The following is a 27,877-nucleotide window of genomic DNA, read 5'->3' on the forward strand; positions in this document are numbered from 1 at the left end:
AGTTTTATAGTAAAAAGTACACATTCTTGAGAAGAATCAGTTCTGCAGTCACAGCCCCAGGACTGGTGGTTCAAGACAGTAGTCACCAGATGTCTGGGGGTCTAGACAAGGGAACGTTTCCTTTTTGAGGTTATTCGGATGACTGATGGAAGGTCTGATCTACATCTAGGCATTAACACAGCGCACGCTGATGTGCATCCAGGTATTGATGCAGGACTGGAAAGTTTCTAGGCAGAAGTTCCCAGAGCCAGTTAAAACAAGGATTGTCATTTCTCTCTGCTTCAACTCACTTGAAGTTAATAATTTAGCAGCCTGACCACTGTGACTTCATTTTATTTGTTCACTTTATTTCTCAATGGTAAATTATAAAAGTAAATACCACCAATTAGGGCTATTCATATAGGACATTAGTAGTAGTTACCACACAAGTAAAACTAGTTTCTCTTGAGAGGGAAGTATTTTTAGCTAGTGATTTGGAAGCTCTTTCCCTGTGATTAAGATCATGTTTCTATTGTAGAGTCTTGGCTTACAAACATAGGTTTTTTAAAAAAGGAAACTTGTCCATGAGTTTGTACAGAGAATTGTAAATTTGTGCAAAAGCCTATTTCATGTTTCTGTGTAATTTGTTCTAACACTTATTAGGTAACAAATTAAGTGAAACTTTTATACATTTTAAAACAAGCTAAAAGAAACATTTAAGAATTAAACCAGTCTGTTCTTCATCCTTCTCAAATCTCAAACTAGATTACATAATACTGAGTAAATGTCAAAATCATTAAAAATAATAAGTGCTTCAACTAAATATGCCACATTGTATTCAAACAATATATTTAATCTAGTAGAACGTAGTTATCATAAATGCAAAATGTACCACATTTGGAATCAGAGACTTAGCTCAAGATTCACTTCCCATATTTATCAACCAAGTCATGTAAACTCTCTTAACTCAAGAATCCTTATTTATAAAATGGAGATTCTCCCTACCCTATTTCACATGGTTGTCATGCAGGTGACAAAATGAATGAAAATGAATTAAAACTACAAAATATATAATTTCTTATTTAAGATAAAATAAATTTTAAAATAACATTTTAAAATAATTTGAATTTAAACATAAAAACTATGTTAACAAAATAACCATAGTTCTTTTCTCCAATGTTTACTGCTTGCATTTACCTCTAGTTTAAAATAGGTCATTATTTGACTGCCATCAACAAATCATCAAACAACATGTGTTGGCGAGGGTGTGAAGAAAAGGGGACTCAAGTACACTGCTGGTGGGAATGCAGACTGGTACAGCCACTATGGAAAACAACATGGTGTTACCTCAAAAAATTAAAAATTGAACTGCCATTTGATCCAGTGATCCCGCTTCTAGGAATATACCCTAAGAAGCCTGAAACACCAATCAGAAAGAATATATGTACCCCCATGTTCATAGCAGCACTATTTACAATAGCTAAGATCTGGAAACAGCCCAAATGTCCATCAGTAGACGAATGGATGAAAAAGCAGTGGTACATATACACAATGGAGTACTATGCAGCTGTAAGAAAGAAAGAGCTCTTATCCTTTCAGACCACATGGAGAAACCCGGAAAGTATTATCCTAAGCAAAGCAAGCCAAACGGAGAAACACAAGTATCATATGATCTCACTTATCTGTGGAATATAATGAACATAACAGTCTGAGGAATGGGGTAGTCTCAGAGATGTGGAAGTGGGGTACAGAATGACAATCCCCAGAAGAGGGGGTGGTGGGGAGAGATAAACCACAGAACTTATATGCATATATGCATGAACAATGGACAAGGACAACAAACCTGGGGACAGGGCAGGGAGGCGGGAGGGGGGAATCAGTGGGGGGAAAAGGAGAAACATCTGTAACAAAAGTAAATAAACTAATGAAAAAATAAATAAATAAAATAGGTCATTATTTACCACACTAATCTCCTAGAAGGTAAACTGCTTTGTTAGTTACAATTTGTCTCCATTTCTAGAATCTAAGATAACTAGTTAGATTTTCAAAATCGGAAAAAGAGGAGGAAGTGAAAAAGAAAAGTGCAATTTGTTGTGCGCTTACTCTCTATCACTCCCCATCCTAGATATTAACATTTTACTTAGTGTTTCAAATACACTGGCCCAAGTAAGTCAAGCCCCTGCTTAGAATAATTTACTGACAAGGAGGGAGGTGGGAATTCTATGCTTGGTTCAATTCAGGGCTTCTTGACCAAGGACAATTTTGTCTTCCAGGGGTCATTTAGCAATGTCTGGAGGCATTTTTGTTTGTCACAACTCTGAATAAGGGGTAGGATGCTGCTACACATCCTACAATGCACAGGGCCAGCACCCACAATAAAGAATTATCCAGCCCTAAGTGTCAATAGTGCCAAGGTTGAAAAGCTCTGGTCAGATTTCAAAGCTCATCTTTATTTTACTATGTAATACTGAAAATGAAAGTTGTTTCAAAGTTCAACTATCCCACAGTAGTCAGCTGTCACATATGGACCAACTTCAATCTACGGTGTATTCTCCCTGTGGTCTGAGTGTAGCTGGAAAGTTCCCTTTTAGATCCCTCTAAGTTATCTTTTCATTCAAGCAATAAAGGAGATTCCTGTGCTAATCCATCCAAGGGAAGTTACTCAGAGTCAGAGAGCAGGGATGATTCTGAAAAAGGGGGTAAGTGTATTACTCAGATTATGCCCTGGCCTCTTCTCCCTCACCCACACCAACTATGACTGTGTCCCAGTGAGAGGAAAGCAGTGTAATCTAAAGGAGCTTTTTCATGAAACTCTCTTTAAGGCCCTGGGAAGCTCTATACTTGAATAATATCAAAGAGAGGAAAGAATACTATTCCCATTTGGAGTTACTTCTTCGAACATGATGTGGATATAAGTATAAAAACAGTATTATATCCCAACTTAAGTTGGATTTTAGCTAGGACTTCATATTTTGAAGCAGATCATATGTCACTTAATAGTGTTCGAGGATTTGTAGCTTCGAAATACTTTTATGGCACTTTGGCCGCCAACGATAACTCTAGAGCTAGAGAAGAACAAAGACCCATCTTTTTGTATTACTTGACTCTATGTATGGCACCAACATGCACTCAGTTTTGGTCAGAAGTCATAGTTGTTATTCTTAATTTCTTCATCTTCTTAACTCCTTGGGCATTCTTGGATCCAGTAATGGGAGACAATTTCCATTACTGCAGTCTATTTACCTGTTCTATTCACTAAGACACTATGTTATGTTTTATTTGAATAAAAGATCCCATAGTTCAATACCTATTTGGAAACCTGTGACTTTTGTAGTTAAATCTGCAAGGCTCTTCGTGCTCTGACTGCTGTCTTTGACAGGCTTTTCTATGACCACCTTGGACTTTATATTCCAGCTATATGCAGTTCATTGTGACTCTTGCAAGACTTCATGCTACCAGTTCACTTTGACAATACTAATATTCATCAAAGCAAGCATCTCATTGTATTTGTGTGTATACATATATACATGTTTATGTACCAAACTGAGGGCATGGTACTTAGCACTTTGAAGAATTCAATTAATACTGATTATTAACTAACTTAATCATTCAGTCAATTAAAATGTGAACATTACATGATCTCTGATAAACCCAAGAGTACAACCCATAGAAAATTCTAGTAATAATTTGGGAAATTTTTAAAGAAGCATATTACCATGGTGAAGATAAAACCAGAGAAATGTTTTCCTTGGGAAAACTATGCAAGAGAAAAAAGAACATTCTATGAACCAAAGATTTTACAAGAACTATTTTTAGCTCTAAACATTAGATTTTCAATCTATAATAATATTTTACCCTATTAATATCTGCACATTTCTAAATTCTGAGCTGCATGGCTTTCTTGGGTAGCACTAGTACTTCACCAAGGAAATTGAGAGATGATCTTCCTTCTGATTTTGATTTGTTCCTTGCTGACCTTTGTCTTGCTTCCAAGGTTATTTGAGTAACTCTATCCTAGGAGACAACTGCATGACCATGCAGTTATATTTTAAACATTGTTGGATTTTAAACTATAACTGCATGGTCATGCAGTTATAGTTTAAAATCCAACAATGTTTAAAATATACATGGAGGAAAAAATCAGCCCCTTAAAAAAGAAAGTCTGGAAATCTCTACTGGAAGCAGCAGGTGACAGTTACACTGTCCCAGGAAGAGGGAGCGTGAGCTTGAAGGTTAGGGCAACCACTCCCGTAGTGTTGTTTATTAACATAACTGCATCCTCCTAGAGGAAGTTCTGCCCCTGTAAATATGGCTTTTTTATGGTGGTTGTTCTGATCACAAATTTTTTTTTAATCCAAAAGAGAGTCAAAAAAAGTAATAAGTGATCTCTCACTAACTTCTTTTAGTTTGAGCCAGAAATGAGACCTTTTGATGTCTTAAGTCTCTAGAAACAAAAGTTATGGAGCAGAGCTGTCCAGTAGAAATAAATGTCAGCATATGTGTAATTTAAAATTGTATGGTACCCACCATAAAAAATAAAAGAAAACCAGTAAAATTAACTTGATAATATATTTTCTTTAACCTAATATGTTTAAAATTCTATCATTTCAACATGTAATCAATATTTTAAAAATTATTAATTTTCAATGAGCTATTTTACATCTTTTATTATTATGTAGTCTTTGGTATTTAAAGTGTATTTTATACTTACAACTTATCTCAGCGTAGACTGTGTACATTTCGAGTGCTCAGTAGCTACATGGGGCCAGTGGCTACCATAAAGGAGAAGGCAATGAACTACAGGGGTCCCTTTCAGTTCTAAAAAGTTAAATATATAACTTAGTTGGGGGCTACATTTTGTTAAATCACCAAATTAATAACACTTCTTTTAGCCATCAATTACTTAACCGATGCCCTGCTGCTCTATTATCTTACATATTTTACCATAAAGTTATGTTTTTTTTTCCATTTTTATAATCAATTTGTTTTTTAAAGCCAAGCTCAATGACTTAGTTGTATCTTTTTAAATATTAGCATTTATTCAAATAGAGAAATGTCTAACTACAGGTTTTTATTACATAATACAGGGTTTTGCCATCCAGCTACAGGAATTGTAGTCTAAATATTTAAGAAGAAATAGTGGTCCTTAGTTAACATCACACTCAACAATCCAAATTGGCTATCTTTATATAATGAACAAACAATGTATGTATTGAATTCCATTGTATGAATTAACTATAATTTATTTAACCACTTCCATATTGATGGTATTGGCTTGTTTTCAATTTTTGCCCTAATAATACTGAAATGAACATCTTAATATGTATTTTCCTGAAAGACAGATCAAATGTATCGGGGAGTGCTTTAGCTAGTAGTTATATTTTAATGCCTATATTGAAATTTTATGTAATAGTCACTTGTTAACTTCTAGAAAACATGCAAAATGGTTTTAATATCTATATTTTTACAGATTCAAAGAGCATTAAAAATATTGAGACACCAGCTTGAATTAAACAATAAATGTGTAAGAGGTCCTGTTAAATACCCTCCACATAATATCAATTTCAGCTAAACATGTACATAGGAAGAACTACTCACTACTAACTTATGGAGAGTAATTCATGTAACTCTCTTTAACAAATGAGTCAATAAAGCAGATAAACAAAGGAATAAATTAATGTAGTTTCATGTGAAGGTAACCTCAACAATGAAGGGATATAGAACTGTGTGCCTTTAATAAACAGCCCTTATTTGCTTACCTGCCCTGGTAAATTATTCTTCCTTCCTCACTAATTGAGAGTAGTTACTTTTGCTACAGTTTCTAATATGCTGCCTCTTCTAATTATGTAGTCAAGTATTATATATTCCACACAAAACAAATAATAATAATATCTGCAGGTTCTTTTTTTTTTTTTTTTATCCTCACCCGAGGACATTTTTCGATATTTTGTTCAGATAGAGTGGGAGGGAGAGAGAGAGAGAGAGAGAGAGAGAGAAACATCAATGTGAAAGGGACACATTGAGTGGTCGCCACCCACACGACCCAACCAGGGCCGGGGACAAACTGCAACCGAGGTACGCGCCCTTAGCAGGAACCGAACCCGGGTCTCTCCAGACAGCAGGCCAACGCTCTAATCGCTGAGCCAAACCGGCCAGGGCTATCTGCAGGTTCTAGGCTAAAATGACTACAACCTTCTTCTAGAAATATTTAAAATGTGAGTGCCATAAGTACTACTTTTTCAATGATTATTGGCTTTCTATTTAACTTTATTTTTTGACTTGTTGTGATTAGAAGTCTATCCACTGGATAAATGAAGTGCTAAATAAATTTAAAACCCAAAGAAAAACAAAATGGGGGGAGCATGAAGGGAGCATCATGTACAGTGAATAAAACATAGACTTTGGATTTAGCTTTTCTGCTTAGTTATTACGTGATCTGAGGTAAGCCTTTTACACATTCTGACCTTTAGATCCTCATTTGTAATATGAAGATAAGAATAAACTATTTGAAAGATATTGTGAGGATTAGAAGTAATAGTGTAAAAGTGTCTCAGCATATGGTAGATACTCAAAAAATATAATTATTTATCAACTTAGAATCATACAATTTTATATTAAAAAGTACCTACTATGTGTAGCCCTCTACAAGTTAGACCCCAACCAATGGAAGGGTAAAAGTCGAATAAATTGAGGGAGAATATGTATTAGCAGATGTTCTCACCAAAGGCTATAGAGAGAGGGAAACTCTTGAGATTATCCTTAATGAACTGGTAAAATTTAAATAAGCAATAATGTTTGCAAGAAGCATAACAGCCTAAATCAATGTTTGCTGTAAGGTACAATAGAGATAAGGTTTAAGACACTTAGAAAGAAAGTTAAAGGCTGTCACAATGAGTTTTAAAGCTTCTTGAAGTAGCTGTACAGACAACAAACTACTATGAAAGGGAAGGAGGTGGAATAAGAGATAAATAATATGTAGATACCCAGGCATGACTCCCTAATTGACATCTTTGCAGAAATAGGGGCACCCAGAGGTATTTAGGAGAGCTGAGGTCCTTCAATAAATAACGTGTGATGTTAAAATAAGCAAAGTTGTATTTACTAATTAGGTAGGAAAGCTTAGCAATTCCACGTGCAAGGTGATTGAGTATATTGGAGTTAGAGATACTGAAAGATCATTTAGGTGGTCAATAAATGAAGCAATATATAGCTGAAAGAAGAATATCTTCAGAAATGTATCCCTGTTAGAGATAAAGCATTTTACAAATAAATTCAGGTTTAAAGCCATTCAGAATGATTGTTAGATTACATGTTAAACATTTAAAACAAGTAAAAATTTTAAAAGTACACACGTGTCTGTTATAACTCAGTGCCATTGACCTAAACTCCCAGAGGCCTTCACGACAACCAAAGAGGTTGTCAGTTTACTCATTTACTGATGAAGAACATTCTTCACTAACTAATCCCTAAGTAATCGCTAACCCTGGGGTAATAACTAACCCTTGAGTAATCTTGGGCGGCGCCAGGGATAATTTATTGAAAACATCTTGACCTTTGAGATGTCTGGGAAACTGAGTAACAGGTAATTAACTAACTGCTAAATTCCGCTTCTGTAACATGCTTGCTTACATGTAGCAACCCCCTTACAAAATCCTATAAAAAGGAGCCATTTTAGCTCTCCGGGGCCGCAGTTACTCCTGTGTGGGACATACCGCAGGTGCCTGCGGACTTAGCTCAATAAACTCCTTTTATTAAACCCCATCTCGGCGTCTGAGTTTGGTCGATCTCCTGGGTTACAACATTTGGAGGCCCCAGCGAGATCACCTCGAGGTCCCCCTCTGAGAGGGGTCGACCTCCTCAGGCACAAGGCGAGGCGCCTCCATCCTCGCCTCTACAAATTTGATCTTCTGACTGCGGCCAGATTCGGCTTAGGGTCTTCGCGCCACGTGGTCTTGGTAAGTGGATCGATCCATTTGTTTCTTTGTGTCTTTGGCTCCGGAGCATTTGGCGAGGCTGTACAGGCGGGACGCCGCACACTGTCTGCCTCTAATCAGAGTCAGGACGCTGACTTCTGATGTTGGAAGCCTAGGTGCTTCACTTTGAAGGTGTGTGTGTTCCGTGAGGGTGAGACTAGTCTCAGTGATTGTTCTTGTTTGTCTTCTGATTTCGTGTTCTTGTATGTTCAGCCTCTCTTTCTGCTCTAACTGTTTCACTTTCAGGAGGGACGCCATGGGCCAAGGACCATCCAGGAAACCGACCCCCCTTGAATGTCTGCTCTCTAACTTTTCCGATTTTCTCAAAAGGTCCTGCAATTATGGGAAGCCAGCAGACCCCGGCTTCCTGAGGACGCTATGTGAACTAGAGTGGCCAACCTTTGGGGAGGAATGGCCCTCGGAGGGGAGTTTTGACCCTAACCTCCTCTTCGCCGTGCGTTCGGTTGTCTATAGGGTCCCTCACCCAGATCAACGGGTATATATAGATGTCTGGATTGACATAGTATTAGACAAGCCTCCCTATATAACAAAATGCGGAAGGGAGGAGCCCCAAAAGGGAATGAAAGCTAAGGTAGGGAACCATACCATCATGGTTGCAGCCCCAAAGGAGCGACCGCGGGGGCAACCAAGGAGAGCCAACCAGAATCCCCTGGGAAAGCACCCAAACCACGGTTATATCCGGTCCTCCCAGGGGATCCTGAGGAATCGCTCCTGGAAGAAATGACGCCCCCGCCCTATGCAGGAAACGCCTCGGGCGGGAAGGCTACGGCACCCTCAGATGAGCCTCAGGCAAGAGCCCCAGGCCCGGCTGACAATGCCAGACTTTTGAGTCCCTCACATACACGGGACAGCACCCCTTATCAACTGGCTCAGGAACCAGACACCTCAGTCCCGATGCTCCCATTACGAGAGGTGCCCGCTGCGCCCGGCACTATGGGCCCGGCGCGTATGATCTATGTCCCTTTTTCAACTAGCGATTTATATAATTGGAAACAACAAAACCCCCCTTTCTCGGAGAAACCACAAGCTCTGATAAGTTTATTGGAGTCTGTATTCCGGACCCACCAACCCACTTGGGACGATTGTCAACAGATTTTACAAACTTTGTTCACCTCAGAGGAGAGGGAGAGGATACGCGCTGAGGCAATTAAGGCTATGGTCGGGGATGACGCTGGCCCCGAGGGCTTAGACGATGAACTGCCTCAACGACCCCCAGAATGGGTTCCAAACACTGGGGAGGGGATGCAGAGGTTACGCACTTATCACCGAAACCTCCTCAGGGGTCTAAGGGGCGCTGCTAAGAAACCCACCAATTTAGCAAAAGTAGCAGCCACTATGCAAGGGAAGGACGAATCTCCCACGGCCTTTTTAGAAAGATTATTAGAGGCCTACAGAACTTATACCCCCTTAGACCCGGATGCAGATGGGAATAGACGGATGGTCAACATGGCCTTCGTCTCACAGTCAACCCCAGACATCAGAAAGAAATTGCAGAAATTAGAAGGCTTTGAGGGAAAGAATAGAAGTGAGTTACTTGAAATAGCTCAGAAAGTTTTTCAGAACCGGGAGGATCCCATTAAGGAGCAAACTAGGCAACTGTCTCAAATCTTGCTGGCAACCCCTAACAAGAGACCACTAGCTCCCTATAAGGGGAATAAGGAACCATCTAAAGATAGACCCCAACTTAAGAAAAATCAATGCACCTTCTGCAAGGCTATGGGACACTGGAAGAAAGATTGCCCCAAGCTAATGGCAAGAAAAGCACAAGAAACCCCTGCACGCTTACTCCTAGAGACTGAGGAAGATTAGGGGGGTCAGGGTTCCATCAATTTAGGCCCCCAGGAACCCATGTTAACCCTGACGGTCGAGGGGAAACAAACTGACTTCCTTGTCGACCCGGGGGCCACCTATTCGGTTCTTCAGTAGGCCTCTGGAAAGCTCTCCTCCCAAAAGACATCGATTATAGGGGCGACAGGAAAGCCAAAAGCATACCCATGGACTAAAGCCAGAATCACTGATCTCGGGAAGGGCACTATCACTCACTCCTTCCTTGTAATGCCCGACTGCCCCTACCCACTGCTTGGCAGAGACCTGCTGCGAAAGCTGAAAGCAACTATAACTTTTCAAGACAATAGCACAACTCTAAGCTTAGGGAACCAACAACCTTCCACTATCATGGTTACAGTACCCCTCTCTGAGGAATATCTCCTTCAAGAGGAAATGTCACCTCCCACTGGGGAAAGTAACTCACAGGATGTTTTGACTAAATGAGCCATACAGATTGGTGAAGTTTGGGCTAAAACAAACCCACCGGGGCTAGCCTCTCACCAGCCCCCTATCATTGTGCAGTTGGCCAGCACTGCTACTCCCAATCAAGTCAGACAATACCCAATTCCCCAAAAGGCCAAGGAAGGGATTGCCAAACATATTAAGAGGTTGAGAGATGCAGGCATTTTAATTCCGTGTCAGTCCCCCTGGAACACCCCATTGTTGCCCGTGAAGAAACCAGGAACAGAAGATTATAGGCCAGTTCAGGATTTGCGGGAGGTAAACAAAAGGGTTGAGTCTATCCACCCTACTGTGCCTAACCCATATACCCTCCTGAGTCTTTTACCTCCAGACAAGGTTTACTACTCAGTCCTGGACCTCAAAGACACCTTCTTCACCCTGCTGCTTGCTGCGAAGAGCCAACCCATCTTTGCCTTTGAATGGACAGACCCTGAAGAGGGTTTCTCAGGCCAGCTTACCTGGACCAGACTCCCTCAGGGCTTCAAGAACTCTCCCACCATTGTTAACGAAGCCCTGAGCCGGGACCTCCTCACCTTCCGAGAAAGCCACCCACAGCTTGACCCTGTTGCTGCAGGCTGGCCGTCCTGCGTGAGAGCAATAGCTGCAACCGCTCTCCTTGTCAAGGAGGCACAGAAGCTGACCTTAGGCCAGGACCTCCAAATCATCGGAGGCCACACCACTGAAGCCTTACTCAGGTCTCCTCCTGACAGATGGATTTCCAACGCTCGCCTCACTCAATATCAGGTACTATTATTGAACCCACCACAGGTTACCTTCTCCAAGTCTACTGCTCTCAACCCGGCTACCTTACTCCCCGACGGGAATCAAGGAGAACTGCTCCACGATTGCCACTCGTTACTAGACTCCATAGAGGGAACCAGACCGGACCTCAAAGACGAGCAAATAGCCAACTCTGACTATGACCTCTATACTGATGGGAGCAGTTTCATCAAGGATGGAACTCGGTATGCCGGGGCAGCAGTAGTCACCAACTTACAGGTAATCTGGGCTCAGGCCTTGCCCCACGGAACTTCTGCACAGAAAGCAGAACTGATTTCCCTGACACAGGCACTCAACTGGGCAAAAGGCAAGAGGGTCAACATCTACACTGACAGCCGCTATGCCTTTGCAACTGCTCATGTGCATGGAGCCCTATACCAAGAAAGGGGGCTCCTCACATCAGCTGGGAAAGAAATTAAAAATAGAGAAGAAATACTCAATCTCTTAGCAGCCATCTGGCAACCTAAGGCTGTGGCCATTGTTCACTGCAGAGGGCACGAAACCAAGCCTAGTCAGACAAAAGAAGGAAATGACCTAGCAGACCAGACTGCTAAACAAATTGCCCTAACTGAGGTAAAACCTATAGAAATACTCCCTGCTCTTCCCCTTCGGGAATTGCCCTCCTCGCCATCCTACAATGAAGAGGAGCTCAACCTGGGAAAGAAGTTAAATTGTTCAACAGAGAAGGGGAACTGGCATCGGCTCCCCGATGGAAGACTACTTTTCCCCAAAGCCTTGGGAATTGCTCTCATTAGAGATCTCCACTATAGTACTCACCTAGGCACATCAAAATTAATCTCTCTAGTCAGTAGACACTTCTATATTCCAGATCTCTAGACTATAGCCACTTCGGAGGTTACCCGATGTTCTGCCTGTGCATAGGTAAATCCAGGGCCTCTCAGACCCCATGGACTTGGGGTCTGAATCAGAGGGCATGAACCAGGTGAGCATTGGGAACTTGATTTTACTGAGATCTCAACCAGCAAATTTGGATTTAAGTACTTACTAGTTTTTGTTGACACCTACTCAGGATGGACTGAGGCTTTTGCCACAAGGCATGAGACTGCTAACATAGTTGCCAGACATCTCCTAACTGGGATCATTCCTAGATTTGTCCTGCCCTTAGTACTGGGGTCAGACAATGGGCCGGCTTTCATAGCCAAAATTTCCAAATTAATAGCAGAAGCTCTCAGAATAGGCTGGAAATTACATTTTGCCTATAGACCCCAAAGCGCAGGTCAGGTAGAGAGAATGAATAGAACTCTTAAGGAGACTCTTACCTAACTTCGAATTGAAACCGGTGATAATTGGGTAAACCTCTTGCCATTTGCTCTGTTGCGCACCCGATGCACCCCATATCTCAAGAACCTTACCCCTTATGAAATCATCTATGGGAGACCACCACCTATTATCCCTAAGATTCACTATGACCACATAGGCGAATTATCTAACCGGGGGCTTCTCAAGTCTTTGCAGGCCATCAAAGTCATCAGAAGAGAGGCCCGCCTCTCAGCCAAGGAAAGAAAACAACCCACTGAAGCAGAACCACCCCCACTGGACATTGAGCCTGGTGACTGGATTTGGATCAAGAAGTTTAACAAGGAAACCCTTGAACCTACCTGGGTTGGGCCCCACTTGGTAATTCTGACAACCCCCACAGCCTTTAAGGTGTCTAATAAGAGACCGTGGTTCACCACACCCAGGTAAAGAAAGCACACCCTGATCAGATCCCAAAGAAATGGGCTCTTTTCAAGGATCCCACAGACCCTCTAAAACTCAAGTTTACTGCATCCTCTTGAGTTTGTTGTGGGTCCCTACCTTCTGCAGCATTCCAACTAAACATACCTGGGTCCTCACCAGGACTAGAGATGGCTCTAGGCTAGTCATCAATGAGACCTTCCAAACCTCCCAGGTAACCCTGAAGACTGACTTCAAAATTCTTCGATGACAACCTCTGTCATGGAGAATTTGGTTCCCGTCAAACAACCCAACCAATAACTCACTTTGGCTCAGCAAGTAAAACTTCCGTCTGTAACCTGGGACACCTTAACCATGTCCTATGGAGCACTCAGAATTATGGTTGTCCTGAGAACCCATTCCCCAGGCATATGAGGGCTACATGTGGTGGACCGGGAGAATTCTATTGTAAGGTCTGGGGTTGTGAGACCCTAGCCCTTGGATGGTCATCAGGGGGCGGCATTGATGATGATATAACCCTCCTGCGGGACCCTACACCCCATACCCACAAGGGACAAGATGGAATAGACCCTACTTGCAAGAACCAAACTTGGAACCCCACCACTATTACTATAAAACAGCCTCTAAACTCAGCCTGGCTCACTGGAAAAACATGGGGATTGAGACTATATCTCGCTGGATACGACATTGGTACTTTATTCACCATCCAGCGACTTCCCTGGGTTCCTTCTCGGAGGGACCCGCCCAACCCTGCCGGGGGTCTACCCCCACAGCTTCCCATCAGACCAAACCACATTCTCAACCCAGTAACACCCACAGAGTCTCTAGAGAGCCGGAATAGGGCACCAGCTCCAGCTTTTGGACCCCCTCAGGTGCCAACACCACACCCCCTCAAGACTGCTGGCTCTGTGTAGATCCAGCACCACCCTACTATGTTGGTATTGGGGCAAATGCCACGGGTACTCTAGCCCCCATGAACCAAACTTTTAGTGACTCAGACTCACCTGGGGAAGGAACCCTTGCCAACTGTGCCTGAGACGGCAAGCTCAACCTAGGAGATCTTCAAGGACAAGTGACCTGTTTCATCCTTGGAAACCTCGACCTCCAAGCTTCGCCATACAAGGACAACTGCCTGACCAACACCTCTCTGAGCCGAAGGCTCAACCCCATGGACTCTGATTGCACCTAGCGGGATTTGGTTTGCACGCTTGTCAGGTATCCACTGTTGCATTAGCCCTGGGACTCATTCAGATCTTTGTATTGTTATCTATATAGTTCCCCAGGTATACCTATATGCAGGGCCCACAGGTGCAGCCCATTTTCTAGCCTCAGACTATCATACTAGACTCTAGAAACGTGTTCCCATTCTGATCCCTGTACTGGCTACCCTGGGTATTGCCGGCTCCACTGCCCTAGGGGCAACAGCCCTCATTAAGAATGACCTTGCCTTCGTGAGCTGTCAGCCACGTTTTTCCGCGATGTTGAATTACTCCAAACCCAAGTCAAATACCTTGAAAAACAGGTTGACGCCCTAGCCGAAGTGGCCCTCCAAAATCGCAGCGGTCTAGATCTGCTCTTCCTCAAGCAGGGAGGCCTCTGTGCTGCCCTAGGAGAGACCTGTTGTTTCTATGCTAACCACTCAGGTATCATCAGACAATCTATGCAAGAGCTGCAAAAGTGATTACGAGATAGAGAGAGAGAAGAACATACCTCTACCTCATGGTATGAGAGTATGTTTAATTGGTCTCCCTGGCTGACCACCCTCCTCACAGCTCTAGTGGGTCCGCTCCTCCTCTTATTCATAGCCTTAGCCTGCGGACCTATCATCCTTAACAGAATCACTGCATTTGTCAAGGAGCGGGTCCAATCAATTAAGCTTAAGGTACTAGCCCAACAGCAACATTACCAACGCTTACCCCTAATCCATGACTAATATAAATCAAGGATTTGATTAATTCACCAGAAGAAGTGGGGAATGTTATAACTTAGTGCCATTGACCTAAACTCCCAGAGGCCTTCACGACAACCAAAGGGGTTGTCAGTTTACTCATTTACTGATGAAGAACATTCTTCACTAACTAATCCCTAAGTAATCGCTAACCCTGGGGTAATAACTAACCCTTGAGTAATCTTGGGTGGCACCAGGGATAATCTATTGAAAACATCTTGACCTTTGAGATGTCTGGGAAACTGAGTAAGAGGTAATTAACTAACTGCTAAATTCCGCTTCTGTAACATGCTTGCTTACATGTAGCACCCCCCCTTACAAAATCCTATAAAAAGGAGCCATTTTAGCTCTCCGGGGCCGCAGTTACTCCTGTGTGGGACATACTGCAGGTGCCTGCGGACTTAGCTCAATAAACTCCTTTTATTAAACCCCATCTCGGCGTCTGAGTTTGGTCGATCTCCTGGGTTAAAACATATCATCAAAAAGAAATTATTGTCACTATTGTTCAAATGCTAAAGAACAATTATTGTGATAAGGGTGAGAAATTGTACTTAATTCCAAATACAACAAATGTAAATGGGGATTTATAGCCAAAAGGCAGGTTGAGGGTAATAATGGATGGAAAATTACTCAGAGGAGACATCAAGAGTAGGGGAATTCTTGCTAACAGGATTCTTGCTAAAGACAGTCGAAGGATTTATACATCAAGGGTGGGGATGAGGAACTTGATCAGATACTAAGGGTGATCAAATACCAAGGGTGGGGGATGATGATGACTTGGCAGGGTTCTTTGCTAGGACTGGCTCAGACTAGTTGAAAAGAGGGCTCAGGTGAGCTTACCTGAGAGTCTGTCAGTGCAGCCGTCCCTCGCCACTTAGCGCTTCGACTTTCTGGCTTCACTCTATTTGCGGTGTTTTCAGATACTATACTATATTTGAAAAACCACGAGTGAAGCCGCGACCATAGAAGCAGGAAGTGGCGAGGGACAACTCTGCATAAATACAGAATCCTACTTGGAGGAAATTCCTTTATCGCGGTAGAGTCTGGAACTGATTAAGCACGATAAACGAGGGCCGACTGTATGTCTGCCTATTTGATGCACTGTTGATAACATTCGACTTACATTACCTGAAATAACTCTATTTCAATATTATAGGCAATTATGAAAATCATACCTTGATAAGTTTGAAAACAGCACGTCTCTGATGCAGTAAAGCTCAGCAGCGGATACCACCAGGAACGGCTCTACAAGTCTAACTGCAAGAGAGAGTGAAGACCAAAGAAGAGAGTTAGGGGAGGGCACTGAAAAGGGTTGGGGTTAATCACGGGTGGCCTTGGCAAACACTGATAAGAATTTGTAATTTAGGCCGGTCTCTGTCACAGTCAGTGACTGTATTTTCAGAACTCATAAGACCATGGACAGTTACTATTGGATAAGTTTGTCTGCGGTATTATCTTAGAACATGTAAGTCCAAAGGAATTGGTATTAAAAGAGTTTGACTTTAGGAGACCAATATAGATAGTTTGTAATCACAATCTGGTGACAAGATTTATCTGATTTGCCACTGCATTTTGCAAGGCCTGGTTCTGTTTACATTCCTAGCTTCCCCTGACAATTTAACTGCCAGCAGGGTCTTCCTTTCCACTCTCCCTTATCAGAGGTACTGCGTTAAAAGATTTGATTTGCTGCCATCTAGTGGGCGTACACTTTCATTTATTTACATTAATTTTTTTTTTTTTATCCTCACCCGAGGACATTTTTCCATTTTTGTTCAGATAGAGAGGGAGGGAGGGAGGAAGGGAGGGGGCAGAGAGAGAGAGAGAGAGAGAGAGAGAGAGAGACATAGACGTGAAAGGGACACATCAAATGTCTGCCTCCTGCACAACCCCAACCGGGCAGGGGACAAACTGCAACCGAAGTACTTGCCCTTGGCGGGAACCGAACCCAAGTCTCTCTGGACCGCGGGCCAACGCTCTAACCACTGAGCGAACCGGCCAGGGCTTTTAACATGAAATTTAAAAGAAATGGATTTAGACATAAAATAGACTTCACAAGATATTCTCAGAAAAATATTTTCAACCACAAAATGTTTTAATGTTCCTAATCATGCTTACAGCACTCTGAAAGTTGAATTTGAGTTACTAATTATATTCAGTGTGCAACATTACATTTTTCTTATATTGTTCTAACTTTTGTAACAATGCATAATATATTTGTGAAGCTTTAAAGAAAAATTGTTAAAAGCTTAAACTCTTTTAATCAGGATTGTACATTTGTCTTAATAAGGAATACCTGATTTGCGAATTTTTAAGGCAGGGACTGACCTTACAAAAATTGATCACCAATGGGGCTAACCTAGCCCACAATTAAGTTTTAGCAGATTGATTGACATTTTATGTAGGAAGTAATTTGACTGGCGGGATCATCTATTATCTCTCCTGTACAGAGAGGCCTTCACCTGTATTCCCCAGAAAGGGACACTGGGGATCACTTCTGGTCACTCCCTCCACCTCATTATTTGAATGTCCCCCAAGAAGAAGGATTGATTTATCAAACTGTGAAAGTGGGGAAGGGACGCTGAGCATACAGGACCCTGGCCTTCAGTAATCTGTTCACCCTGCCAATGACAACATGTAGTTCAGTTCAGTGGGAGGAGTAAGGGGCATATATCCCCTCAGGTTCCTGTTGTGCTTTTCCATCTAGCTTTGCCCGTGGTGCAACTGATATTTGCTCCTCACCTCATTCTGTGTCTCCTTTTTAAACGTTTGCGGAACTGAAAGGCAAAGGGGGTGCAATCAGTATTACCACTAAATCCCAGAATTTTCTATGTGTGTGCGAAACAGAACAGCAATTGAATTAGAGGAAGTGGAATCAATAGTAAAAGGTCTCTATTTCTGAGGGGTTTAGAAGTGAGTCATAGATAGAGAAAAATACCTTTGGGAGGCCAAGCAAAAGAGAGATTTTGGGAAAAGTATTAAAGGAAAATGCAGGCGTTGAGAGAGTGACCATTTATTTAGCTTGATCAAGTTAACTCTCTAAATACAGGTAATTTCAAGAAATTCAGAACAGCCATTTGTATTCTTAGAAAGTTTTTGACCTGATTCAAGGTCCTGGAACAAATAATAAAAATACTTTTCTTTACAACTCCAAGTAGCAAGATAAAGAATCTAAAGGCCAAAGAAAGTGAAAACTGGAAGAAACAGAAAATGAACCTTGCCTGACCTAGTATGTGTCCCGCCACATACTGCCCTGGTGTTGGCCCATTTCCTGGCTCTCTCCTTCCTCCCCCTCGGCTGTTCTGTCCTCTGCAGGGACTGGCCCTGCAGGATGCAGTCTCCAGGCTTTGTAACCATCTGTTCCCAGAGAGGTATCGCCAGTGGGAAGGTGAAAAGAAGAAAGAAACCAGGCTCTTTCTTTTCTTCTCTAACTGCCTTGGCCGTTTCTCTGCCAGCAGCTGCAGCATCCCTATGATTCCAGAACTGCCTTTTAATACCAGCCCGTGAGCTTCAGACACCCTCTCCTTCTTCCCACCAGCACAGGAGTGGAGCAGCTTCCTCTGTGGCTCAACTCTGGAACGCCTCTTTGTCCTCTGTGTGGTTTCTGAGCTTTTCCATCACCCATTTAACCAATTCCTGGCTTTCACTTCTTAAAACAAACAAACAAGCAAAATCTTATAGAGTGGTCTCTGGTCTCTGTTTTCCTGTTAGGACCCCGACGGTTTACGCAAACCACATGTGTACATGTATGTATATGTATAGTCTGATTCTGATTCTGATCCCATCTCCAACTGCTTCCTAGAAAGGCATCTTTGGTGGGACTGAGGAAAACAACAAAGACCTTGGGGGGGTTATAATATGGTATAATTAAGCTATAAAGAGACTATCTTGGTAAGGGAAAGGTTTGACTCACAGATGTTTTGGTTTGAGTTCTTGGAAGAACCTGCACCTGCCCCGACCTCACCGCATTGCTATAATCATTGACTAAAAGGAGGGACTGACTCTTCAACAGGGAAGAGAAGGGTGCTGGCCCGGGGGAACTAGCAGTGATGATCAAAGAGGGACAGAAAGACTTCTTCAGTCTAGGAATACCCAATCTCTTCATCCTATTTATTGTCTCCCCAACCCTGGAAGGGAGAGGGGATGTAGGAAACCCAGACTTTTACCAGGTTCACTCCCTGCATGAATTTCTAGGGTGTTTCTGAGGACTTTTAAGATACCCTACACATCTCTAATGACTAAGCATGATTTTCAAAACTAAAAACATTGCTCCCTCAAAAAAAGTCAGCAATGTCAAATATTTATTCACCCCATTAATAAGGGAACCAGCAAGATGATGAGGCTAGTTTAATAAGAATGCTAATTTAAACACAAAACTAATTAATATCCTTCAGGACAAAAATACTGAAAACTTCTGGGGTTCGTCTGTTTTTGCAGAACAGAAATCATTTCATCTCTTGAACCAAGTTTATTTATCTTGCTATCAGAAAACAATCATGTGAATCAGCTTCCACAATTAACAACAACCTTTACAAAGATATAAAATATATGATTCCTTATTAAAATAGCGAGTCAAACAAAGGTGCTCACCCTTAGAAAGTCAGGTAATACCTCTGTGGACCAGCTAGACAATCCCAAGCATGACACTGAAAAGGTACCTAATAATCTCTTCTGCTTGGTTCTAAGATTTAGATACTTTTTCTTAGCATCTTACTGACACCTGAAATGCTGCCTGATTTGAGTAAAGAAGACATGGCGCCTCTTCCAAAGGCTGCCGCTAACTGGCCTGCAACCAGCTTCCCTCAGGCGGCTAACCTGCATTCCCAGCAAGTAATCTCAAGGACAGGTGCTAGCTCAAGGGACAGACTCTTCCAGTTTGCTCAGTCTGAGGGGTTTCCTGTGACATAGGACTTTAGTACTAACACCAGAAAAACCCAGACAAATCAGTTGTTTATCCTAACGCAAGCCTATTTCTAAACTCCACAAAAGAAGAAAACAAACCCAATGTAATGTAACATAAACCATAATTTTACATAAGTCCGTGAGAATAGCAAGACAGAATTACCAAAGAAAAACTCAAAGCTGGACATTTCTTATAACTACTTCCAGAACCGCCTAGACAAACCATTCTAATGTACGTCTCTACTCTTAGTCCCCAGTCCTCTGCCACCTTAGAGTTAGCTCCTGCACTTACGATGTCCATCAGCGTGACTGTCCTGCCTGGAATTCAGGATCAGAACCACCCCCAAGGATTCCAGGAAGGGAGAAAGTGCGAGTTTTTCATTCTGAAAGAAGACAAACCTCAGAGATGTGACTTCATTTTGTACATACAAGACAAAGAACTTATACGTAGAATGCAGAGTAATTTCACTTCTCACTATATTACATCTCTTCATTTCAGAATGGGATATGGGCTTCACATAGGAAAAGCCTTGTTAAACTGTTTCGATGTCTTCCCAAAAACAAAAGAGATAGGTGATCTCAAAGATAAATTTAAGCCTCCCCATTTATAAGAACAAAAAACTTCTTGCAACTTGAAAATTATAGGGTTTTATCTTTCATAATATGTAGTATTTTATATTTTTATTTTCTTAAAAATTTTTTCTTTATTGAATTTTAGAGAGAGGAAGGGAGAGGGAGAGAGAGATAGAAACATTAATTAGAGAGAACATCGACTGGTCGTGTTCTGGGCATGTGTCCTGACCAGGAATCGAACCGGCGACCTCTTGGTGCGTGGATCGACGCTCAACCATTGAGCCAAACTGGCTGGGCTGTAGTATTTTATGTTTTTCAACGATGGTTGTGATAATACATTCCACTCACCAAGCTCTGTCACGGGGCATTGACAGCTCTTTATCCAGTGGTGGGATCTTTGTCTTCGCTTGAATATAGGTGGCCTGGGACTGCAGCCAGAGTGATGGCTTCTGCCTTCTGAGGCTAGGTCAAAAATCAGTTTGATACCTACCATCTATATAATAATATAATATAATATAATATAATATAATATAGCCCTAAGATATTACATCATCTATGTATATATTTAAAACATTTTTTTTAATTGTCACCTGGGATACATAATAAGCTAGGAAACTTGGTGCACATGCAGAGGTAGATAAGAATAGAAGAAGCCTCTGTTCTTATGATCTCTAATTATTTCTAATGATCTATCAGCTAAAAACTCAATTAGGTCCTCTTTCAATTTCATTGAAAGCAAGAACTAGAAATCATCTGACTTAAAAAAAACAACAATTTTACTCATTAATGTCACTCACTATCTGAACACTAGCAGCACTATTTCATTTAGTCACTTGATTACACACTGGAGGATTTATGTATTAGTTGAGAGCAGCACAGTGAGATTCTGGGTGGATAAAGGTACATCTGATTTTAGAATGTGGAAAAGACAGTGTTGAAAAGAGAGGAAAACGGGCATGACACCTGTGATGTGGCTCTTCTCCAGCCTGCTCAGGCAGAGTACATGGAGAGTTCAGGATCCAAAAATTATTCCCTCAAAACTGTCCTTACTCTTCAAAGTGTTCATGTACCCAGCTTAGGCCACAATATTAACTCATTTTATACTGAGAAGAACATCAAGTTATTATTCATGTATTTTACACATGAGAACATTTGGACAAAGAGATGTTACATCACTTGTTCAAGGTCACAAATTTACCAACGGGCACAGCCAGGATTCACATCCAAGTTGCCTTTAAAGCCCACATTCTTATGCACTATCCTGTATACCTCTTACGCATACTCCAAATGCATACACACACACACACACACACACACACACACACATACACACAACATTTTGCTTTGAAATTGCGTATCAGTAAAGAAATTAGGCAGGAAAACTAATACTAAGTAAGAATAAAGGAAATTACAAATGATCTCAAAGATTATTTGTTCAAAATGTCTAATACTATGTATTTAATATTTATTTAATTCATAGAAACTTATAACCAGAACAAAGATTATGTCATTCTGTTTAATTTTTTTGTGTTTATCTAGTACTATCCTCTGGTAATAATTTTTAGTTCCTACAGTTTTTCAACTTGCTAAATATTTTCTTTACTGCTCCTCTCTGCTTACACCTGGAAGAAATTGTCAGGAAGAGAAGAAGCATGAACACAAATCATCGTCTTTTTTTTTCTTCCAGTTCTTGCTCTAAAATGTCACTTGTCCTGTTGATACCATTGTGATTAGCTAGTTATTAATAATAGGAAAAAAGCAGAGGGAAGGCCAGACATTATAGGCATATCATTTGGGCATCTTCACCAGGAAGCTGCAATTTCATGCTCCCCAGGGAACCACTGGCGCATTTCCTGAAGATCACTGGGGGAAGGGGTTTAACAAAGGGAAGATAGATGCATACCCAGGGAAGCTGGGTGATATAGGGAAGGTACTTGCCTCTCAGTCAAACCTGAGGACAGAGATCATTAGCCAGAGAGGGTAGAGCCACTGCAAAATTTGGGAATACATAATCCCCGAAAGAGCCTAAACAAAGAAGTCTGCTCTCTTTTTGCTCCTGGGTCATGGGACTTTCTTGCTCCTAATTCCTTGCACTTGCCGGTGTTTCCTCCATAGCCATGTGGCCCTGCAGACCCTACATGCAATGGCCTGCTGGACTACAGCTGGAAACAGACACTAAACTAGCCTAATGCTGGATTAGACTGCTCCAACATGGAACAGAAGCTCTGGACACTGACTTTAATTCTAGCCCTATTAAAGCCACGGCTACACTTCTTCCTTAGCGGGACCTTGGAAACTCAGGGGTTTGAGTCCACAGAATAAAGCTTTCTAAAATAGCTCCTCCTCCAGTGTGTCTCAGAAAGTTCTTTTTCTCAGAATATCTCAAGAAATCCACTCAGGTAGGGACGAAGACCTCTCCCCACCAGTAACACTATTGCACTCTTGTCTTAAGAGCAGAAATTTTTAAAAAGGACAATTAGTGTCTGGAATATATAAAGCCCTGAATTAATTTTGTTTCAAATATAAAGATAATTTTTTTTACTCTTTTGCTCACAAGAAAAGAAATAGATCAGCTCCTTACTGTTTGTTTCTCTCAAATAAGAAATGGCCACTTTACTTACATTAGTATTAGCTCAAATTTATTGGTTTTTCTTAACAATTTCCCTACAAATCTTAGTAAACTACTTCAGAGATAATCCTTTCCAAGTTTCCATAATCTTTATTTATTTTTTTTAAACTCATCTTTATTGTTTAATGTGTTACAGATGTTCCCCCCCTTTTTCCCCCACTGACCCCCTTTTCCTCAAACCCGCCCCCTTCCAGCCTTCCCCACACTATTGTTGCTGTCCATTGGTTATGCATATACGCATAGAAGTTCTTTGTTTATCTCATCCCACCCTTCCTACCCCCTTTGAGGTTCATCAGTCTAACAACCAATTTGTACTTTTTAATTCCTTCATCTTTTTCACCCATCCCTCCAGTCCCCGCCCATCTGGTAAGCAACAAAAAGTTCTCAGTATCTATGAGTCTGTTCTGTTCTGCTTGCTCATTTTGTTTGTAGATTCAATTGTTGATAGATATGTATTTTTTTAAAATCCTTACCCAAGGACATTTTTGCATTTATCTTCAGATAGAGTGGGAGGGAGAGAGGGGGGAAGAGAAAGAGAGAAACATTGATGTGAGAGAGACACATCAAATGGTTGCCACTAACATGACCCCAACCGGGACAGGGACAAACTTCAACCGAAGTACATGCCCTTAGCAGAAACCAAACCCAGGACTCTCTGGTCCACAGGTCAACGCTCTAACTGCTGAGCCAAACCGGCCAGGGTGATAGATATGTATTAATTGACATTTTATTATTCATATTTTTGTTCTTCTTCTCCTTCAAGAAGACTCTTCAACATTTCGTATAATACTGATTTGGTGGTGATGAACTCCTTTAGCTTTTTCTTGTCTGGGAAACTCTGGATATGTCTTGCTACTCCTTTCTGGCCTGCAAAGTTTCTTTTGAGAAATCAGCTGCCAATTTTATGGGAGTTCCTTAGTAGGTTACAAATTGCTTTTCTCTTGCTGCTTTTAAGATTCTCTCTTTGGCCCTGGCCAGTTTGGCTCAGCAGTTAGAGGGCCCACCCTCAGACCAGAGAGTCCCGGGTTTCGTTCCTACTAAGGGCAATACTTTAGTTGCAGTTTGTCCCTGATCCCAACTGGGGCCGTGTGGGTGGCAACCAGTTGATGTGTCTCTCTCACCTCAATGTTTCTCTCTTTCTCTTTCTCCTTCTCTCCCTCCCTCTCTATCTGAAGATAAATGCAAAAATGTCCTCAGGTGAGGATAAAAAACAAAAAAAAAAGATTCTCTCTTTGTATTTAACCTTTGGCATTTAACTGTGTCTTGATGTGGGCCTCTTTGGGTTCATCTTGTTTGGGACTTTCTGTGCTTCCTGGACTTGTATGTCTGTTTCCTTCACCAAGTTAGGGAAGTTTTCTGTCATTGTTTCAAAGAGGTTTTCAATTTCTTGTTCTCTTCCGTCTCCTTCTGGCACCCCTATGATGTAAATGTTGGCATGCTTGAGGTTGTCCCAGAGGCTCTTTACACTATCCTCATTTTTCTTTTTTATATTCTTTTTTCTTTTTGCTGTTCTGATTGGGTGTTTTTTGCTTCCTTATATTCCAAATCAATGGTTTGCTTCTTAGCTTTACCTACTCTACTATTGATTCCCTGTAAATTATTCTTTATTTCAGCTAGTGCATTCTTCATTTCTGACTGGTCCTTTTTGATGTTGTTGATGTTCTCACTAAGTTCCTTGGAGGTCTCTTTAAGTTCCTTGAGGGTGTCACCAAGTTCCCAGAGCAACCTTATAACCTGTGTTTTAAACTCTGCATCTGATTGATTGCTTATCTCCATTTTGTTTTGTTCTTTTCCTGGAATTTTATTCTTTTCTTTCATCTGGGACATGTTTCTTTGTCTCCTCATTTTGGCTGCTTCCCTGTGATTGCTTCTATGTATTAGGTAGAGTTACTATGTCTCCTTGGCTTCATAGGGTGGCCTATTGTAGTAGTTGTCTTGTAGAGTCCAGTGGCACAGCCTTCTTGATAATCCCAGTTGAGCACTCGAGGTATACCCCTCATGTGGACTGTACACCCTTCTGTTGTAATTGAGTCTGGATTGCTGTTGGAATATCATTGGGAGGGTTTTACTCAGACTGATCAGCTGCAAGGACTGGCTGTGCCCACTGACCACTGGCCTCTGACTACCTTGGAGGATTAACTGTGTAGGGGCCCACCACACAGAGCAAGATTTACTTTATTAGGGCTCTGGTACCCACTGAGTCTATTCATTGAGTGTGTCACTTGTGGAGGTGGTTGGGTGGTGGTGTTTCAATGTGGTCTGAAGCTGTCCACTGGGTGTGCTGGCTCTGGGGCAAGGTCAGCCATTGCCTATGTTCTACCCAGGGATACCTGGCATAAGCTACAAAGTGATCTGCCACTAGATATTTCTCGTGCTGGGCTTGGAAGTACCCAAGAAAAGCCAAGTTGTGAACAAAGGCTGGCTGCTTCTAGTGCCAGGCCTGGAGCCACTTAACAAGAGGTATGGGCCTTGCTGAGACCAGATACTGCTTGTTTGAGAGATTTTAGGAAACTCTTAAGGACAATCCAAGACAGGCCAATTCTATGGTAAAGCCTTTGGAAACAGCTTGGATGGGCCTGAAAGGGGGGGGCATGGCCTCAGGGAATCATCAGGGTGGGGCAAACAGTGTGAGCCAGGTTGCTGGAGTCTCAGATATGGTGGCCATCTGCCACCCCAGGGAAAGGCTCACCAAAGGAACATCAGCTTCCGCCAGCATGTCTGTCCAGAAGAAAGTCTCCTTTTCAGCCCTCATTCTGAAGCCAAACAGGTCAGTTCTTCCCTGTATGTCTCTGGTGCCTTTCAAGCTGCCTCTCCTCCAAGCTTAGAGGGAGCAAGTCCGAGTAAGTCCATTCATGGGTCCTTCAAGAGGGACTGCCTGGGGCTCCCACAGCCTCAGCCTCCGCCTCCCTCAGCCTCGGTTCCTACTAGTTTTACAGCCAGAAGTGATGGGGACTTCTCTTCCTGGCACTGGAACCCTGAGCTGGGTGCCTGGTGTGGGGTGGGGACCACTCACTCCCCAGGGAGAACCTTCCCAGCCAAGGTGTCCTCCTGATTTTTATCCGCCACATATGGGTGTGGGACCAGCCCGTCCGCCTCCACCCCTCCTACCAGTCTCAATGTGGCTGCTTCTTTAATTCCGTAGTTGTAGGACTTCTATTCAGTTCGATTTCAGGCAGTTCTGAATGATGGTTGTGTTGTAGTTTAGCTGTAATTTTGATGTGGTTGTGGGAGGAGGTGATACCGTGTTTACCTATGCTGCCATCTTGACCAGAAATCCCAAAGTTTCCATAATCTTTAGAATTGAATATTTGAGTAATAAATTAAACTAAGTTCCCATTGAGAGTAATTGTTTTTCCTTAATGACAACAAAAAATAAGCTGGCTTTTGGAATTGTGATCTCCTGATTCGTGCCCCAGTTAATTTCTGAATCTGTGTTTTGATTCATGAATTTATAAGAAGGTGTTGGTAGAAGGAATCCAGAATCTTTCTTGGAGTTGTTCCATAAATCTAGTGTATTCCATAACAAAACAGTATCTCTGGGGAAATCATCTTACTGCAAGTAATATTAACCTTACAAGCCTCAGGAAACTCCATTCTCCACAGTCTCAAGGACAGTCAATTTAGCCAAGTTATTGCATTTCTATATTAACCCAACAGGCTTTTGCAATTTAGGGGCTAGAAATCCATTCTCAGAGTTTCAGTAAAGATCTAAGACCTACTTGTCTGAAATAATGGGGGAAAATATACAGTAATGGTGTGAGCCACATAACGGAAGGTATTGCTTGTACGCTTTGCCTTCACTTGTCATGGCATTTCAGGCCATGTCATGCTGGGACGGGGTTGGGGATGGGCGCCGTAGGGGGGGAGGGAATAAAATATGACATTTTGAGCCTCAAGTGGGAAAACAGTGACATTAAAATCTAGCATTATTTGTTACTTTCAGATTTTAGATACTATTGGTCACTAGTGTGTTCCATAGGGCAATAAATCTCTGACTATAAAAATGCAAATACAGTCTTCTATTGTTTATTGAATTTCTTCTTTTTTTCTTTTGGTCTTTTTAGGTTTATAATTTTGTCTTAGATTGTCAGAGCATTAATTTCATCAGTCAAAATTTTATTTCTGGCCCTGACCAGGTGAGTCAGTTGGATCATCATCCTGTACACCAAAAGGTTGCAGGTTCCATTACCAGTCAGGGCACAAACCTAGGCTGTGTGTTTGATCCGCCATCAGGGTGCTTACAGGAGGTCACCGATTGATGTTTCTTTCTCTCCTCCCTCTTTCTCTCTCTCTCCCTCTAAGTTAATTAAAAAATATCCTTGGGTGATGATTTAAAAAAAAATTCTATTCTGCCACTGTAAATATTTAATGTCTCTGAACCTTGGTTTCCTTATCTATAAAATGTGAAGAATAACGCTTGCTTTTGCAAGTGGGTATGAATTAAAATTAAGTATATTAAAATCTACTATAGTGCACACACACTGTAGGTACTCAGTAAATGATGAGAATGGTGCTCATTATTAAGGTCAACTAAAAATCATTGGCAAAGTACCTAGTGGAGTATACGATACAAAAAGTTGGAACTCAGTATATGTAAGGTGCTGTTATTCTAGAGGCAGGGAACTTCTTGTTGAAGCTATTTAACGTGGACTCACAGGGTACATCATGCATGAACTCATGCATTAGTAATCATTGCTCTTTTGTGAAGGAAAGAGGTAGCTCTGCTCTCTCACCTTGTCAGTTCTCTACTATGTGCATTCTTATTCACATGCAGATCACTAGAACCCAGGCTACATCCTCACAGTTGAGACAGAGATGATAGTGGGACAAGATAAGGTTTAGGAACTTCACTGTAGACCACAGGAAGGTGCAGGCAGAATTGTGACAGAATGAGTTTTACAGTTGTTGAGAGTAAAGGAAATTTGGTCTAGAGTTCAGGAGAGGCCTATTGGTAATATTAATAGATCAGGTCTAAAGAGTTGCTTCAGCCCTATAATCTTAGCATTGAAAATGCCATTTTGGATTAGTGATGTTCTTTTTGGCTATTGAATTCTAGGTACAATCTTTGCTGAGTTTGAGGATTCACCC

At 41.8% G+C, this 27,877-nt stretch overlaps 1 protein-coding gene across 1 annotated transcript in view; it reads left to right on the plus strand.

The window, feature by feature from the left end:
- The first annotated feature begins 8,693 nt into the window (after nucleotides 1-8,693).
- LOC118642044 overlaps nucleotides 8,694-27,877 on the plus strand; it is an 89,205-nt gene continuing 70,021 nt past the window's right edge. Inside the window, 4 exon segments of the mRNA XM_036279696.1 lie at nucleotides 8,694-9,587; nucleotides 9,768-11,537; nucleotides 11,973-12,680; nucleotides 26,854-26,925. Of these exon segments, the coding sequence (XP_036135589.1) occupies nucleotides 8,694-9,587; nucleotides 9,768-11,537; nucleotides 11,973-12,680; nucleotides 26,854-26,925 (3,444 nt within the window).

This window comes from Molossus molossus, unplaced genomic scaffold (genome assembly GCF_014108415.1).
Source record: "Molossus molossus isolate mMolMol1 unplaced genomic scaffold, mMolMol1.p scaffold_m16_p_3, whole genome shotgun sequence".
Classification (NCBI taxonomy): Eukaryota; Metazoa; Chordata; class Mammalia; order Chiroptera; family Molossidae; genus Molossus; species Molossus molossus.